At 34.5% G+C, this 19912-nt stretch overlaps 1 protein-coding gene across 6 annotated transcripts in view; it reads right to left on the reverse strand.

Moving 5' to 3' along the window:
• Positions 1-19912, reverse strand: part of CWC27 (CWC27 spliceosome associated cyclophilin) — a 276896-nt gene that overhangs the window by 191517 nt on the left and 65467 nt on the right. The window contains exon 11 of one of the 6 annotated variants that reach the window (XM_061393414.1): positions 9007-9139. The exons of the other annotated variants lie outside the window; for them this stretch is intronic. Coding sequence (XP_061249398.1) covers positions 9073-9139 — 67 coding nt within the window. The 3' untranslated portion in view covers positions 9007-9072. Of the gene's footprint in view, positions 1-9006; positions 9140-19912 lie in introns of those variants that run through there. 6 annotated transcript variants of the gene reach the window in all.

Consider the following 19912-nt stretch of genomic DNA (forward strand, 5'->3'; position numbering starts at 1 on the left):
AGTGGTAAACGGATTTTGTTAAGCCTGGATTTCTCTCTTATTGGTCTAGGCACAAGCTGTTTTGCTATACAGTAACAGATAAGACTAACATTAAACACGACTTCACTGAAATCTTTTCTGGTTTCCTTATGAAAAAGAGACTGATTAAAATCTTCTCCTGAGTTCTGAAACCAAATTTGGCAGTTCAGTAGCCAAAGTAAGCAATGGAGTCACATTAAAAACTTATCAGTGTACAAAGTTCTTTTTAAAAGTTAACTAAAATAAAGTAAGCTATTAAAGATTTTAACATCTCTAAAATACCAGTCCCAACAATCAAAAATGTAGTTACATATGACAGAGATTATAATGGTGCTGTTTTACTCCAAAGGTATTAGAATTCCCTCCTGAAATAAAGTGAGCCTCTGATATATCTACTTCTATGTAAACAAACAAAAAATAAATTAAAAAAAAATTGTAAACCTTAAAAGCTAAACCTCATTCCAAAAGTGCAGAGGAAAGACAAATTTTCTGAGGCTTTCTCATTTTTACCTGGAAAAGTGTTGAGTTTGAATGACTTGAGAACTGCAATTAAGTACACCCACAACTGGCCCACTGCAGACATGAGTATTTGTTTGTAACATTTGGTGGGGATGAAGTGGCAAGCACAAAAGCCATCCTTTTGAAACTTTTCCTGGTGTATGGAAAATCTTAGTTTCTCATGTATGTAAACCAGTCCTGTAACTCAGATAAATACAGCTTTTTTAGAATAGAAACATTACAGCAGCCTTGCTTTTCCTTAGCTAAACTTAGAATATTCAATGATGGGCACATTTTCTGGGCTCCACCTTCTGCAAACAAATTTAAAAGTAGTGAAAAGCAACCAAGGCTTTACATCACAGAATAACAGATTTGGGAACAGAAGACTGGAGAAATGTTACAAATAGTACAGTTACCCTTTTGGGTGATTTAAACAGTAAGATTTATGGTCTCTTTCTAGTCTAAATTTTAAACCATGGATTTTGTCAAAGGTTAGTACTAACTCTCATCAAATTAGGCTTGATGTGAATGGGCAACTCACTCCTAACCACATACTAAAAGTAAGATGATTTGCCTTATTTTTTTTTTAAAGGTCACATGTCTGGGACCACAGCAAACAGAAATACTATTAAAGGGAAAACTCCATGTGGTTCCAAGAATAGCAAAAACATCTTCACAGAGGAAACTCTTGATTAGCAATTGAATGAAAGTAAAAACATAACAGTTAAGTGAAATCTAAAAATAGAACATACCACACAATGCAATGTAAGTCCACAGCAAACAATCTGTGCTATTTGTGCCTGACTGTTTCAGATTCACTTCTTTTCTCCTTCCTGTCCATTGTCTTCTAGAACCACCAAGGAACATTAGATTACTTCAAAAGTGTAGGATTTATTTTTGAAACAAAAATGGTACCTCATTTTGAAACAAAATGGTACCTCAGCAATATTCAACCTAAGTCCTTTGCTGAAGGTTCACCAGATTCCACTATCATAAATCGATAAGAATAATATACTCTCAGTTGAATGCCTTAAATATGATAATAAAATAATTAACTTGAATACAGTATTCAAATATTTGTTAAACTGGATGTAGGATATAATTTATAAACTAGTTTGCTTAACTCAAGATGTAAATACTTAATGAGGTAATTTACTATCTATTTTCATCAAAATTAAGCTGGCAAGTTTTAAATTTTTGTTTGGGTTTGATTGTCCACATTTCAACAGTACCAAGAATTAAGATAAGCTCACAAAGAAATAAGAGATCCAGAAGCAACATATATCAGGGCAAAATAAATCTTTTTTCCTTAGGCAAGAATACAGTGAATTCATGTTGATATACGGAAGAAACCAACACAACATTGTAAAACAATTATCCTCCAGTTAAAAACAGAATTAAAAACAAGAAAAAAAGAACACAATGGTCTCTCATTAAAATTTTTTTTAAAAATTATGCAGTCCCAAAGGGTGCCCCCAAGATATTTTTTAATGACAAAGGAAAAATAGTAATTTTATAATAGAAAACCTGAGCCATACCACCTTGATGAAATAGTTAGGGATAGTACCATCAATAAAAAGATCTATGGGTATCCTGTACTCCTAATATGACACTTTTTTATACTCTTGCTTAAAATGCATAACCTCTGGCTACTTATGAGAAAACATCAAACAAACCCACAGTGAGGGGCATTACAAAACAGTTTATCAGAACTGTTAGGTAATTAGAATAGGGAAAAGGAGTCCAAAATGGCAGTGGTTAAAAGACAAGGAAGAGAAAAGCCCACGAAAATAGAACAGAGGAAGGTCAAAGGAAGGTCCAAGGACCAGAGTGAGAACTTCAGGAAGAACAGCACTCTTGACTAAGACCAATTTGCATAGGGCAGGCCCAGGGGGAAGAAAAAAACATAAAAAGAGGAGCCAAAGGGTTCACTCTCTCTCTCCCACGGGCTGGGGCTGGGCTCTTCTCTTCGTGTCTTTGGATCAATGTGCCCTCATGCCTCAAGATGGATTTTCCTGCTATCTTCTAAATAAAATAGAGCTGTAACACTGATTTATCTAAGAGCTATAACACAGCCCATTCGAGACCAGAGAGCTATAACACAGTCTATCCAAGACCCGAGAGCTGTGACACGCCGAGGGGGCTTTAATGTCCATTGCTCCAAATCTTTGTTGTGAGGAGACAAAGAACCAAGGCGCATACACTCACCTGACAGAACCCTTCAAAAGTGTCAAGGTTATGAAAGACAAAATGAGGTAGAAGAACTCTTGAAAATTGGAGGAGGCTGAGGAGACACAGAACTAAATGCATTATGGGATTTTGGACTGAGTCTGGTAACAGAAAAGGACATTAGCAGAAAAATAAATAAAATTCAAATAATGTCTGCAGTTTAGTTTTAAAAAATAATAAATCAAAAACTTAAATCTTTAATTTTAGGCAGGGCATACAACGTCTGAGCTGTCTTCTCTGACCCTCTCTAAGCCCTGGAAGGTCAAAGCCTAAGTACACTGTAGTGGATCATGAACTATTTGTTGAATGATTACATCAAAACTGAATTTTATCTGTGACACTGTTTTATAATGACCTGTTATGAATTTTAAGTTCCCTCTCTACTATAAGGTTCTTAATTTTTTATCTTCTATATAAAAACTAGATTTGAGACACAAAGATAAAACAGATATTTTAAATATCTGTTAAAAGTGTAAGTGGTTGAATGTCTAATTTTAAATAGAAGCCTCTTCTATTGTAAGGATAACCATAGGCTATTAGAAATTCTTGAATTGGGATTATGTTTTTCTGAATGCAAATATATTGTGTTCATACGATTTTTTTTTTAAAAATAGGATATACCATATAGCACAGAGAATTACTGCCGTTATCTTGTAATAACCTATAATGGAGTATAATCCGCAAAAATAATCACTATGCTATACACATGAAACTGCATATTATAAATCAACTATACTTCAGTAAATTAATATAAAGATATCCTATAAAACAAGTCACTAGAGAAGTCTGATTAATTTTGCTAGAGGCTAAAAATCCATAGAAGTTTAGAAGAAAAAATAAATCATTGAAAGACACTCCTATACAATGAAAAATGTTAATATAAAATCTAAGTTATACCAAAAACTGAACCATCAATTTATGGCAAACTATTCCTTCTAATAGAAATGAATCTGCATTACCTATATTTAGCAAGATAACATCATAGAGAAATATACAGCTATTTCCACTGCTAATTTACATAATGGAAAGTGGAAAAGTTTACTGTTTCCAAATACCAAGCCAAAGCATATAATTATCTTTGCCAAACATTCAGCAATCTACAGACTCTGAATGCATAAGATATCCATAGCCAGTATGACATCTGTTTTATGGACAAGCATGTAAATGGGAAGGAGGAACACAGATTTATTTAGCCTATAATCCTTTAAAAATGTGATTTAGACTTTACATAGAAAACTGCTATTCATTTATTCAGTAACTTTTCGAAAAGTAAATTCTTAAATTACAGTATTGGAAGATGTCTACTAGTCAAAGACACAAGGTTAATATATACTAAAGAAGTTGAGTGGAAATATCCTACTGTTAGAAAAGTTTCTTCATTCTACTATTTATGTGCCTGAAAGAGTAGTGTTTTATTTATCAAAATAAATAAAATTACTACTAAATCTAAAAACCATAAGAAATTGCACATTTATTACAATGTTCTCCATTTCTGTTTTGTTAATTCAGGTTTTAAAAGAGTGTCTCTGTGCTGTTAAGAGGGGGACATATGCAGGCTCCAGAAACCTTCAGTTGTTTTGGCGGTGGGAGCTTGGGGAACTCCCAGAATTGCAAACTCTTTTCCTGTTCTACATCTGAATCCAAGGACAATCTTTAGAAACAATTCTTGCTTCACCAAATATGAAGCTTGCTTTTGGAGATGGCTCAGGGGAAAGGATTAAGAGCTTAGGTGTACACAAGTCTTGAAGCATAGTATAAGCAAATGACTGGGAAACTTTTGGACCCTAGGTATAGAATACATATGTGTCCTTGGAGTTTACGAAGAAACTTTAATTTCAATCAAAGCAAACAGCAGAAAATACAAAAAAGGGCATACATCAGTAAAAATCAAGCTAAGATATAAATGCTTGGAAATCTCTCCATTTTCCTTTCGAATATGTCACTGCATTGAGTATTACCTTTTGGCCAGACTGAGAAGAGTGATTATCATCTAGTCTAACTTAGAGTGAAAGGCGTTTCATAGAACGCCAAAAACCAAATTATAAACATGAGGTTAAAACAAAATATAAAAGTATTCCAGACCTTTTGTAGGGTCTTAGCAAATTACATCAAAGTTGCCTTGTTTAAATAGAAAGTTCCTTTGTATTATGATATGTAGAAGAATACTAAGTTAGTAAGAGACGACGTAATAGAGCTTTATATAAGAGTTCATTTAAAGTTCGAATAAGAAAAGAACAAACGTTTGTTTCTGGCTATAAAGATGACAGAAAAAATTGTACTTATTACTCTTTTATGTAAACAGATGCAATTCGATAAATATTGAAAATTTTCAAAGAAATAATTTGATTTTACTTTCTTTAAAATTTGAATATAAATGATACAATATTATTTCCTTTAAAAAATGGCAAGGGGCAAATTTTGAGGTTGGTTCCCCAAAAAATTCACCATTGATTTTCCTCTATCTCATGTTCAGTGATACTAAACAAATTCATGTAACTGTTATTTACTATTCTAACAGAATAATTTCATTTGATGTGACTAATCATTAGCATAAAGGGTCCTGTTGGCCTCAAAAATACAGTTAAGCTAATTCTACATTTAATCAGAAGTTACAGCAGGTGTATTAAACAAATACAGGCAATCAATAGCTTGTATATTCTGGATATATGATGAATTTAAATTAAGCAAAGACTAACTTTGACTATATTCAGAGACTCAACCTTTTCCTCCTACATTGTGTAGCAAAGATGACAATTAGCCTCTTAGTACAAAGCTCTGAGTGAAGGCCATAGGAAAGAGAGAATCAAAACTCTGAGTATGTCACAGAGCTAACAACTTTCAAGTAAAATCCAAGTTGCAAAAAATATATGAACTGAAAGCAAAAGCCTACATAAAGCAATACAAATGGTCGTTTAACTACAAGACTAGCCGAGCTGTACTATTGTTTAACACTGAAGGCCAAAACAATCCACCAACCCCTTTAATACCACTGAAAACACCTCTTAAGGCCACTTAAGATGCAGAAGGAATCATCTCAAGAGCACACACTGATCAACTGATATTAAGAGAATCCACTTACAGCATATAAATGGAAGCATTTACTCCTCCATGACTGCTATCAAACAATCCAAAGAACACTCTTCAAACTGAACCAATGTCAAAAAAAATACATAAAGAACTGTCTCTGAGCATCTTCAGAACTAAAATGTGTCATCTATTTGGTTTAAGTATGAGCTGATTTGAAAGCAGTGAGATGAACCCGGAGTTTCCAAATATCCAGAATTAATGGAATACCTTCATAAATCTGTAAAATATGAAAATATAATTTTCAAACCCATAGGCTTACTCTATGCCAGGCAGTGGTATAAAAGCTTATATATATTAACTCATACCCTCCCACAAACCGTATAATATCACACTATTATAAATTCACTTTACAAATAAAGCTGAAGTAATTACTAGTTCTAGATCTCTAGATCTTATGGCTAGGCAAAGCCAGATGCATCTGAGTGTGCACGATGCCTTAAAACCACTACATGAGCAGTTCTCAAACTATGGTTCACAGACCTTGAAAAACTATAAAGCCATTTGAAGAGTCTGTGACCTCAAAAGTATTTTAGTAATACTAGTAAGATGTGATTTTCCCTTTCCAATGTGTTGACATCTGCTTTACTGATGGTACAAAAGTGACTGTAGGTAAAACTGCTGGAACCATGACATGAATCAAGGCAGTGGCAGCACTATGGTCTAAGTCATTGTAATACTTGTCACTGCCAGGAACTCACAGTGAACAAAACATTTTTTAAACCAGTTTCACTTATGAATGCCCTTGATGAAACAGTAAAAATTATTAATTTTATGAAACTTCAACCCTTGAGCACAATATTTTATGTGATGAAACTCAAGTATTGCATAAAGCACTTTTTCTGCATATAGAAATGTAGCTGTTCTGAGGAAAAACATGCAGTTATTTGAATTGTGAGGTAAAACAGTTTTGTTTTTTCAAATAATATACCACTTTTATTTGAATGAACAACAGACAAACTGGTTATTCTGATCTGGGAACAAAGTGATACTTTTACTTCAAGGAAAAGGACTGAAAATGGTAAATTTGTTGACAATGATAAAATCTGAGTTTTCAAGGAAAAGAAATTGAATTTTAGAAAACTGAGAACCACACTATCACTATACTGGGAGACTCTGGAGATCAGTGATCATATTAATGAATGTGATTTTTTTTTAAATTGCATGGCGAACTGTATCAACATTGGTAGATCTGCATTGACTAACTGGATCAATACTTTCCAAATAATCAATGCATAATATTAAAAAAATCATGCATGGTAAAAGATCCATTCAAGGTGCAAATTAAACCAATGGGTTTTAAAGTATAGTAGATTATGAAGGATCTACTGGTTTCACATTAACCTATAAAAAATTAATACTTCTTAAGTTTTGAAATATTATCAAAGAAGAATAACCATAATTAACTGAAAGGGCTATTAAATACTCATCTCTACTCAAACCATATATCTGTGTGAGAACATATTTTCCTCCTATAATTTAACCAAAAAAACACACAACGGACTCAGTAAAGAAGTAGACATGGGAATCCAGGTGCCCTCTATTGAGCCAGTCATTAAACAGATTTGTAAAAGTATAAAACAATTCTACTTTTCTAACTAAATTTTTTTTTTTTAATTTAGGGAAATAGGCTTTTTTTTCTAACGTGTTATTTATGTTAAAATAAAATGAAGTTGACTATTGCTATTTTAAATTTATATTAATAAATATTAAGTTCCTTGGGGTCCTCAATAAATTTTTAAGAATATAAAGGATTCTGAGACTAAAAGTTGAGAACTGCTACACAAAGCTGTACTGTCACTATTCTATGTGTGTGAGTTTCTGTGTATCCATGTACACGTTAGGGGATAGAGGGAAAACAATAGCCCTTGGCTGCTCCTATATTTGCTACCCAACTTCTAGAGCTTTGTTTTGGTTGTGAAGGATGATTCTCTATTTCCCTATGGGGAAGAGCATGAATGGACCACAAACATGAAAATAATCTTAGCAACTGTAACTCTGTAACTCAAGAAATTGTTATTCAGCATTAAAATACAAGTAGTGTTCTAAGCAGAAAGTAGTAATAGTAATTAAGAAAGCTGTGAGGGTCAAATGGCCAGCAAAACTATATAAGCACTCCTGAATATTTGAAAAAACACAAAATTAAATGTGTGATTCACAAACAGATCATATTTATAAAGTAAGGCAAATACTTACACAAGCATAACATAATGCAATATACCATATGTTCAAATCTTATCCATCTCTGAAGATCTAGCTGAGATATAAGTCTCTTAAAATATGCCCTAAAGACATCAGATGCTAAATAGATTTTAACAAAAAATAGGTGAATAAACTGATTAAAATGATTCTCCTTCCGCAGACCTGCCATTGAAATTATTGTCAGGATATATTTACAATTGTGCATATGCGCCTTACATGTAGTTCTAAAGGCATTTTATAGATTTTACACATACACACTAATGCATATGTATGCAAAGTTACATATTTATCCCTTAACATCTTTGTTTCCCTAGTGGCATTCCAAGAGATCCCAAATTAAATTTCCCAAATTAAGAAAAACCAAGTACAAGTTATAGCCTGCTTCTACAGGAAAATTTTCTTCAATTCTAAATAAAAAACAAACAAAATTACAAATATGATCCATTTATGAATCAGTGAGCACCCTGACATTGAGCCATTAATTCTAAAACTGGAAAGTGACTGAATTTCCTGGACCCAACAAATAATCTAACAAAAAAAGAATGAAACATATGAGTCATAAAAGGTACAGGTGAGGCAGGTTTTTAGAAAACCCAAATCAAGAAAGGTAATTTTATTAGTCATATTAACAGCTTAATTATTCTTTTGTAATCAAATTTATCTTAAACATCAGAATACTGAAAATCACACTTTCGTTTTACACCATCACTGGGATTATCACTTGCCTAATTCATAGATCCAATATTCACTCATTCTTTCACAATGGCTGAATAATTTATTATATACCAGATGCCACTGGTAGAAGTTGTGACTAGTTCCTTAGGTGGTTTCCTGGCCTTTTGCTCGCGTGTACTATTTAGGGAGTAGAGGAAAAATAATGTGAAACTTACCAGCTGCTTCCAGAATTTAACATGTTGCAGTAGTCTGGTGAGTGGTTTGGAAGCTTTCAGAGGGAAGCACATGACAAAGTATGCCAAATTGACATTCAGGCTCACTGAAACTGCGTAGGTTGTCCGTAACAAATGATCTTGATCTAGTCACTTAACCTCTCAAAGTTTTATCTGCTAAATGGGAAGCAGACTTGTAGCTCAGCTGGTAAAGAATCCGCCTGCAACACAGGAGACCCTGGTTCAATTCCTGGGTCAGGAAGATCTGCTGGAGAAGGGATAGGTTACCCACTCCAGTATTCTTGGGCTTCCCTGGTGGCTCAGCTGGTAAAGAATCTTCCTGCAATATGGGCGACCTGGGTTCGATCCCTGGGTTGGGAAGATCCCCTGGAGAAGGGAACAGCTGCCCACTCCAGTATTCTGGCCTGGAAAATTTCATGGGGTCGCAAAGAGTTGCACGACTTTCACTTTCATGGATCCTCCAGTTTTAAACTTACAGAATTCTATTTAGGTGCTATGAACATTTGGCTTAGAACTATTGAGACAGATTATATGCTTCTTAGTAGGAAAATGAAAGTAGTATAAATGACTCATCCTAGCTATTTAAAAATGTACTATACATTATTCATGTTTTCTTAAATTAAGAAACTAAACAGTAAAATGAATAGTATTCAGAAAGAATCACTTGAAAGGTTCTGAAAATATATTAGAGAATATCATTCTAAGTACAAAGTTTCTTGAAAACAGAAAAAGAAACTATTATAACTGATGTAATTTTAATGACTATGATTTACTGACTGCTTACTAATTTACCTCATCATATAACAATCTGGTAAAAAGGTATTTTAATTCCTATTTGAAAATGAAGAAACTGAGGCTCAGATTAAATAATTCATCCAAAGACACTAAATTGAATAATGGCACCACTGATATTCTAATCTGGGTCTGACTGTAAAGCAATACTCTTCCCACTGTAACAACACCATGCATTTCAATTCCCACAAATGAGTATCTTTTTTATAGTCAAGCCTTAATTGCTAATAGTAATGGGAAAAGGAACAACATGGAAAAATAAATCCCACACACACATGGTATCACACTTTATGACATGGAATGAATTCCAGCAAAACGAGTTCCGGGGCTGGGGTGAGATTCTAGATCGGACGGCTTCTTAGGCCATTTTCCAAGTCTCAAATCTAAGCAGTCTTCTTCGTTCACTGAGGCTTAAATAGGTTATCTAATGCATTTTCCCACTCAGACATAAATGTATAATTTATATACATCAATCGTAGATTAATCACAAATAATAAGCACATGATTTCAAGAAGTAATAGTGGGGATCTTCTAAGGAAAGGATCCAAAAACTTGCTGGTTTAAACCTTTCTATTTTCTTTCATTGGGTTTGTTTAAAAGAAAAACATTGAAAACTCAAAAGACTATTTTAACCCGGGCTAATAATGCTTTCTTAAAGATAGGAGAAACTTGCTCCAAAGAAAAATATACTGACATGATTTTTCATTTCCATGAATTTTTCCTGTTCCTAGGGTACAGCAACAAAATTACCACACACACACAACACACACAGTATTCTGAAAAAAATTAAGTAGGACAAATCCAAGAAAATTTACCAACTAAAAATTTATTCTTTTATAATCAAGAAGAAGCTGAGAAAGATTTCTAAGTATTATAAAAGTATTATATAAGATTAAATTGAAAGCAAAGACATGAAACCAACAGTTGTCTTGTATTATGAACTACTGCAAATAATCAAGTAGTAAGAACTGCAGTTAAAATAACTATTAAGTTATTAATTGAAGTAACTAATGAAGTAGAAAGTCAGAACTTAATTACTCCGTCTTTTAGAGTTTCAGAAATAGGATAATTTCCAAAAATCTGATAGGTCAATGAAATTTATAAGCTACCAGGTATAATTCAAACATTAAAATGCATCTAAGGTCCCATCAAAAATCTTGGGATCATTTATAGAACATTCCAAATAACCACAGCAGGATACAAATTCAAGTTCACATGGAACATAAGCCAAACACTGGACCAAAAACCAAGCCTCAATAAATGTTAAGGAACTGAAATCTTACAGAATATGTCCTCTAACCACAATGAAATCAATTTAGACATCAGTAACGGAAAAATATCTGGAAAATTCCCAGATATTTGAACAATAAACAGCACACTTCTAAATGACCCATAGGTCAAAAAAGAAACCACAAGGGAAATTAGGAAGTATTATGAACTGAATGAAATTGAAAGCACAATTGTTATCAGCCCAGGTTTAACCAGTCTTCCCTGGTGGCTCAGACAGTAAAGAATCTGCCTGTGATGCAGGAGACCTGGATTTGATCCCTGGGTCATGAATATCCCCTGGAGAAAGGAATGGCAACCCATTCCAGTATTCTTGCCTGGAGAATCCCATGGACAGAGGAGCCTGGTGGGCTATAGCCCATGGGGTCGCAAAGAGTCAGACACAACTGAGCAACTAAATTACTAGGTTTAACCAGAGAAACAGAACCAGTAGAATTTCTTCTTCAGGGAAGCCTCAGCTCTGCTCCTCAGCTTTTCAATTGATTGAATTAAGATTCCCAGATTATTTTGGATAATCTGCCTTCAATCACTGATTACCGATTTTAATAGTATCTACAGAATACCTTCACAACAACACCAATTGGAAACAGTGGCTGACTTTATTTTGGGGGGCTCCAAAATCACTGCAGATGGTGACTGCAGCCATGAAATTAAAAGACGCTTACTCCTTGGAAGGAAAGTTATGACCAACCTAGACTGCATATTAAAAAGTAGAGACATTACTTTGCCAACAAAGGTCCATCAGTCAAGGCTATGGTTTTTCAGTGGTCATGTATGGATATGAGAGTTGGACTGTAAAGAAAGCTGAGCGCCGAAGAATTGATGCTTTTGAATTGTGGTGTTGGAGAAGACTCTTGAGAGTCCCTTGGACTGCAAGGAGATCCAACCAGTCTATCCTAGAGGAGATCAGTCCTGGGTGTTCATTGGGAGGACTGATGCTGAAGCTGAAACTCCAATACTTTGGCCACCTGATTTGAAGAGCTGACTCATTGGAAAAGACCCTGATGCTTGGAAAGATTGAGGGTAGGAGGAGAAGGGGATGACAGAGAATGAGATTGGCTGCATGGCATCATCGACTCAATGGACATGGGTTTGGATAAACTCCGGGAGTTGGTGATGGACAGGGAGGCCTGGTGTGCTGCGGTTCATGAGTTCACAAAGAGTTGGATACAACGAGCAACTGAACTGAACGGTCTATAGCTTACCCAAGTTGATAGCTGATGAAACTGACAATCATAACAATATGTTAAAATCAGTGAGATCCAGAGAAGGTCATGCTTAGAGGGAACATTAGAGCTTTAAGTATTTATAATAGAAAAGAAATTCCAAAATCAACTATCTCAGCTTCCAGAATAAAGAAGCTAAAAAAAACAAACAAAAAAACAAGACAATAACAACAAAGAACAGACAAGAAGAAAAAGAAGAATGAGCAGATTAAATAGAAAGTAAGTAAAAGAAGGAAAGCAGAAAGCTACTTGATTTCAAAACTATTTTATATTATAAATCATGTAAATAGGTATCTCAAAGATACCTTTTAATCACATATGCAATGTGACAATTTGAAAAATTCTCAGTTTCAACTTCTCCTTGCTTACCATGCTCCAGATACAACTTTCACAGAAGTTGAAATGTGGATGCATCCTTGAAGGTAGAATGAAGTTCAAGCCCTTCATTTTCAAGAAAAGACACCAAAGATCAAACAGCTAGGGAAAAGTTGAGCAAGGACTAGCACCTGATTTCCAAAACGGCTTCCCAGAGTTCTTCCCATTGTAATTTACAATCTCCCAGTTGCTTTACATGTCACTAAAAGTCTGCCACATCTAGGCTACTATGCTACAGTAACCATCAGGAAAATTACCACCATATCTATCTGCTCATTTTCTTTTACTTCTTAAATTTATCCACAGGCCAGCACATAAAACACCCTTATGCATATTCTCTCTGGAAAATCCCCTACAAAATAAACATACTTTTTCAGCTGAGAGATTAGAAAAGGCACCTATTTTCTGGAGTCCATGTGGCCCCTCACCAGTGCACAAGGCTTGAAGTGGAGCTCCAGCCAGATTCCAGCCCATGTTTACACTCTCTGGCTAAGTCCTCTTTTTCAGGTTACAATGGGTAAAACTGTATTCAGTAGTCCTACTTAATCATTTGCTATACTATCAAATGCACAAAATCAAGTAATGTCATTCCATAAAAATACGCCCTTCATAAATGAGTTGAATGTATATAAAACAAAATTTAAAAAAGGAAAAAAACACATTTTAAAACTCTTAAGCTGTATCTTAAAACTCCTGGCATACAGAAGTTCTAATATTATAAATATTCAAGGAGAATCTCAATGGTAAGAGTTAGACAGAAAAGTTTATTAACAATATTTCATTTTAAAAAGTGACATTTTATGTTTGTTTTATTTAGTTAGATTTGAAGTGTTTCTGTAAGTGCTATATTAAAAATCACATGGAAGGAAAAAATAAAGCAACATGTTTTCCTAAGCAATAAATGTCATCATTGCAAGGACATTTATCTTTCTAAAATAAAACAGTTGCATATACTAGCTAAAGTTAGAATTTTATCTTCTAAATTTGCTCCCTTAAGTGAACAAGTCCATAATCACATTTGTAGACACATGCTATTTTTGTTTTATGAAGTTGTCATTAAGTTTTTATTATAAACAGGATGTTCTCAAAAATAATACTTCCATTTTTATAAACATTCAAAATGAAACAAATGAAATAAAAATAGTAATTAACAATTTCAGTAAAACACATTATCTTAGAAGATTTCTTTTACTAGCAAAATTACTCCTACAATCCACTTACTGCAGTTTAGGTTCTGACAATTGGCAATATAAATGGCCTTAAAACACACCTTCAGGAAAACTAATTAACTTCATCTGTCTTAACAATCAGAGAAGGCAATGGCACCCCACTCCAGTACTCTTGCCTGGAAAATCCCATGGACGGAGGAGCCTGGTAGGCTGCAGTCCATGGGGTCTCACAGAGTCGGACATGACTGAGCGACCTCACTTTCACTTTTCACTTTCATGCATTGAAGAAGGAAATGGCAACACACTCCAGTGTTCTTGCCTGGAGAATCCCAGGGACGGGGAGCCTGGTGGGCTGCCGTCTACGGGGTCTCACAGAGTCGGACACGACTGAAGTGACTTAGCAGCAGCAGACTTAACAATATTTTACTTGGGATTTTCTATGTGTTCAGAGTACTCTGTCTATACCATTTGGAACTTTTCAATGTATTACTTTCTTAAGTAATTTCATGTGCTCGTTGTTTACAGAGCATGAATTAGGCAATAATCGCATCTGATGCAGACAGAGTACATGCTCAGTAGTCAACAGAGGGATGTAGGAGGTTGGACAACCAGGATGTTTATGAAGAACAGCAGTGACTAATTTTCTTTCTAGGCAGTCTTGGCTTGTCTCTCTACCTTGTCCCCATGGATCTCTTCTACCCTGTTGGTGTCATACCCTTTAAACACATACATCCCCTTAAACACTACTCTGGCTGCCATCCATGCTTAATAATTATTGTCGATTACCTGACAAATTAATTTTTCATTTTATTTTAAAATATGCCATGGTTGGAAGGAGTACCAAAAGGTGGGCTGTCCTATGCTCATTAAAGAGAGGGTTGGATTGCAAGGTAGCAAAGGTACTTTAAACTCTATAGTCATGAGCCATCAATAGCATCATGTTTTAAAAGTGGTCTCACATGCAGTATTTCATCTGATCTGACCACAATCCTACTGAGACAGGGAGGGCAGGTACTAATCACATTTTACAGGTAAAGAACAGATTCAGAAAAGTTGACTTGTTCAGATCTCACTTAGAGTAAACAAAGCAATTCAGTATTGTTTAAACTGTCATTAAATTTGAGTAACTTTCAATATGGGTTCTCTGGTGGTGTAGAGTGAAGTGTGAAATGAAAGTCGCTCATCGTATCAGACTCTTTGCAACCCCATGGACTATATGGTCCATGGGATTCTCTAGGCCAGAATACTGGAGTGGGTAGCCTTTCCCTTCTCCAGGGGATCTTCCTGACTCAGAGACTGAACCTTCATCTTCTGAATTGGCAGGCAGATCCTTTACCACTGGCCACCAGGGAATTCCTATCTATATTTGATATCATATTTCAAATGATTCTGAGGACGTTTTGATCATTTGGAATTCTGAGGAAATTAAAGACGTTTTCAGTCTAGAATGCTGTTGTTATTCTGCCAAGAAATACACAGAGGGAATACACAGAGGGAAGCCCTCTGCTGGCTTACTGGTAAAGAATATACCAGGAGGAGATGCAGGTTCGATCCCTGGGTTGGGAAGATCCCCTGGAGGAAATGGTAACCTATTCCAGTATTCTTGATTGGGGAATTCCATGGACTGAGGACCTTGGTGGGCTACAGTCATTGGGCTAGCAAAAGAGATGGACATTACTTAGTGACTAAACAACCAGAACTTTCATTATTCAAATAAAATTTTTAGCACGGTGCCAGAAATAAAACTTGTTTTTATCTTGCCATTAGGCAGATTCATATCTCGCCTTAAACTGCTACCTCATTTACTATAGGCACTCATTTTCCAATTATAAAAAGTAAAATAAACATGACTACCAGCTACAGTAGTCTCACCAAACTCTCCTTTCCAAAAATGTATAAATCCAAAATTTACCTAACCTTGAATCTTTCAAACTGATATACTTTGGTTGAAAAAAAAGAAATTGATCTATGCTTATCTGTACATTTGAATTAATACAAAAGTCAAGCAAAAATGAGTTATATTTCCACTTTGCTGTCCTGGAAGGTACCTCATCTATCCCAAACTATCTTTCCAGCTTTATTTCCAACTATATCCTCTCCTCTAGACACAACAGATTGTTCCTCAAATACACTCTGTACTTTTCTCAGTTTCCTCTACTGGAAATGTCCTTTCCCACCCATTTCCTCTTATTCAAACTCTACCCCTTCTTCAAGGACTGGTATTAATGCTATCTACTTTACATACATGCAGACTTCCTGACCCCTAAGTCAGAATTAATCTCTCCCTCCTCCATGAGGCTCCTGTACTTTCTCTGGACCTCTGTTTTATACTGAGTTCATTGTGTTTTATAGTTCATGGCTATACATCTGGCTCAGCTCAGAGCTTGTGGCAAGGGAGTATCTTCCTTTAATTTTTACCTACCACACGCATACTGTAGATGTATGAAAAACTGTTTTTACCTAATGCAAATTACTTAGCAAACAGAACATTGTCTTAGATCAGGCTTTCATCATATCTCACTTGGACTTGGTCTAGTAAAGCAGTCTCCTGGTCAGTTTCCTCAACCTCTAATTCTGGCTTTCTCCACTGTATTTTCCATATTACTACCACAGTGGTCTATGACAAAAACCTGATTATGTCCCTTTCTAAATTCACACTATTCTCCACTGTCTAAAGGAGATCTTGACATGACCCTAGTCTACTTCTCTTCCATTCTGCACTGTTAATTCATGCAGATGTGCATCCATGTTTACACACGTTTCCATATTCATCAGAACAGCAAATTCTCACCTATACCCTTGTAAGAACATCTACAAGATCCATCATTCTAACAGCTCGTTCTTTATGCCTCATCACAGGGGAGGTATAATATGGCAGTTGAGTTAAACATATCTGTGTTTAAATCTTAGATTGTCCTTACTTGGGAGAGTAATTCTGAGTAAGTTAAACTTTGCAAATACAATTGAGGGAAGACTGGAAAACTCTCTAGCTTCACCATTCTTTTCCTGCTCTCTTTGCAATACAACTCTGCTCTAGTGGTTAGATGGGCAACATCAACATTTACTGTAAAATACAAAAATAAGAGCCAGCATTAAAATCTAAGCTCTAGGTTCCTTGTCAGAAGAAGTATTTGCTTTACTTTAAAACAAAAAAGATTTAAAAACAAATAAGCTGTACTCTTTGTTTTCTTCTAGCTCCTTATTCACTGTATACTAAAATATGAAGTAACAAAACAGAAAATTTCAAATTCTTTTCCAGTTACAATAGCTGTTCATCTCTGCAAGGATATACATACTGTACATTTTCATACGTTTGCCTCATATACCTTTGGTGAAGTCTGTTCAGATCTTTTGTCCATTTCTTAAATTGCTTTGTTTTCTTATTGTTGAGTTTTAAGAGTTCTTTATATACTCTGGATACACGTTTTTTTATCAGAAATGTAATTTGGAAATATTGCTTCCCAGTCTATGGCTTGTCTTTTTATGACCCTAATAGCATTTTCTGCAGAGCCAAAGTATTTAAATTTATTAGTGTATTTCATGTTTTTTGTATCTTAAAAACTCATTATCAAATCCAAGTTCATATGGGTTTTTCTCCTTTGTTTTCTTTCAGAAGCTTAGAAGTTTTACATTTAGTTTTATGATTTTGAGTTAATTCCTATTTAAATGTGTGTATGTGTCAAGATTCACTTTTGGAGCATATCGAACTCTATTCTATTACCATTTGTTGAAAAGACTACCATTTCTCAATCAAATTGTCTTTGTACTTTTGTCAGAAATCAGAAAACTATATTTGTATGACTCTATTTCTGGGCGCTGTATTCTGTCCCATCAATCTCTCTCTACCCTTTAGCCATCTATTATTTCTTCCTCTTTAAGATTTAATAGGTATGCAATGCTCTAGATTTGGTAAACAGAATATGCTTAATTAAGTATCCCTTCTAGTTCAAGGTTCGTGTCCAATGTATTTTAGTTTGATTTATGAGTTTCTTTCCGTCCTAAGAATAAAAAAATGGAAATCTAACAACAATAACAAAAAGTTGACCTAAGCAGAAATTGACTAATGTGTAGCAGAAAAGTAATGTTGTAGCATGCAATAATATACTAAGGCTAGGCAATTGTGCTACCTAGAAACTGGGAGTTTTTCAACATTAAAGGGCCCAGATGAGGTAAATCCCTTTGGCATAATCTCGTTTCATATTAGATTTATAGCTCTATAGTTGTTTTAATTGCTTGCACTTTGTTTTAACCCAGTTTAGATGCCAGAAGTTCATCTATATTAAACTTCAACAGTTATAGTGCTATAAATAAAAAAGAGTAACTCAAAAATACATACATTACAAACATTCTTAAAATGTTACTTTAAAAACTTTTAAAAAGAACAAATTAATCTTCTCATACGCAAATATGCCTTATGTGCTTTTTGTGGTGGAACAGTCATTTATCAGTATTTTATGAAAAGTACCTTGAGTTAGTAGGAGCTTTTACACGTGGTAAAAGGCTATTACTTAAACTCCACGAATTAAGATAATTCTAACATTGCTCCATTTTATGGCTCTAGCACCAAAGACCCAAAGCAGTGATGCTGCATTGAACCATCCTTAGACTGCAGCCCCACTCTGGAGGCCAAGGTCCTAGGTGTTTAATTTTTGTTGAAGGCTGTGTGTAAGTACTATAGCAGGTGTTATGTCTCTTTCTTCCTAGTGCAAACTGTTGCTATTCAGTGGCACAGCTTAGAAACAGGGTTAGCTCGGCTGGGAGAAAGGTTCTTCTCACTTTGTCTCTCTACAGGAACCACTGTCTTCTGCAAACATCTGAGCCTAACATTGAAAAAGACAAATAATCTATATTTAAACCTGTTTTTAATCTTTTTACCTTTATTCATCTATACTTTCAATACATAGGAAAACATTAAGTAACATTTTTATCACTAATTTACTAAAAAACTGTGAGCAAAGACTTAAATATTTACTAAAATGTAAACACATTTTGTTACAAAATTCATTGCATACCATACAGTATCACTTAAAACAATAAAAAAAAAAATCCTAATTTTTAAAACTTCACTAGGACACTGATAAATCCTACCTAAGAGTATCATGATGAGCCATAAAGTCAAGTAATTAATACTGGTGATAACTCTGCAATGTTATCCTGGCCTTCAAATTCTGGGCTATTCTCCAGAAGCATCAAGATTAGACATTCTCACCTTCTATCACATGAAATATGCTTTCACAGGTCAGTCATAGATCTTTTTTCCTACATGACTAGGCAAGTACATACAAATTTCATCTAAAATTGAATCTTACCAAAGAGCAGCAAGGATATAAAATAGAGACTATAACACTCAAGTCTTTGTATGAGGCCTACATGATTATCTTTCTGAACTCTTTGAAGTCCAGCCAAGGGTTTTTCTTTTTAACTCCCTTACATAAAGCCCGACTTTAAGACATTTCAAGTTACTGTCAATACTGCGAACAAATAAGCACATCCAGAAATTTTCTATTAATCTGTAATGATTAATAAAATCATTGATAAAAAGGTAAATGCTTATCTAAAAGGAAAAAGAAATTGGCAGGAAGTCATTATATAACTTTTGAAGTTTAAGAAAACATTTTCTTAGGATCAAGAAAATCAAATATACAGCAAAGAACAAATCTAACTTCCTATCTGTTGAGTACATATATACCTTTGATCTAATGAATTTCTAGAACAAATTGAAAACACAAATTAAAAAGAAAGGATTTAATACTTAAGCTTGCATGCCGATTAATAACTGCCTTTGACCATAAGAAAAGTACTTTTCAGTAGGAACAGAATTCTATCCACTATCATATAATAAACTCGAGACTGTTTAAACAAGATAAATCTTTAAAGAAGCAGCTAAATCAACAATATAAATTTTAAAATGGAAAGCAAACTGTGCTGACATTACAAAATTTTCAATTAGTGATACCATAAAAATGTATTAAGAACCTTTAACAAAAAAATGAAGTAGAAGATAGGCTTATATTCACTTCCTTCCTGTCTATATTCCCACCTTAAAGGACCTACCCTGTTAACAGCCCTGGAAGAAACAGGCTTACTCTGTTTATTGACTTACTGAAAAATAAGTCAAATAGAA

This window comes from Bos javanicus, chromosome 20, assembly GCF_032452875.1.
Source record: "Bos javanicus breed banteng chromosome 20, ARS-OSU_banteng_1.0, whole genome shotgun sequence".
Classification (NCBI taxonomy): domain Eukaryota; kingdom Metazoa; phylum Chordata; class Mammalia; order Artiodactyla; family Bovidae; genus Bos; species Bos javanicus.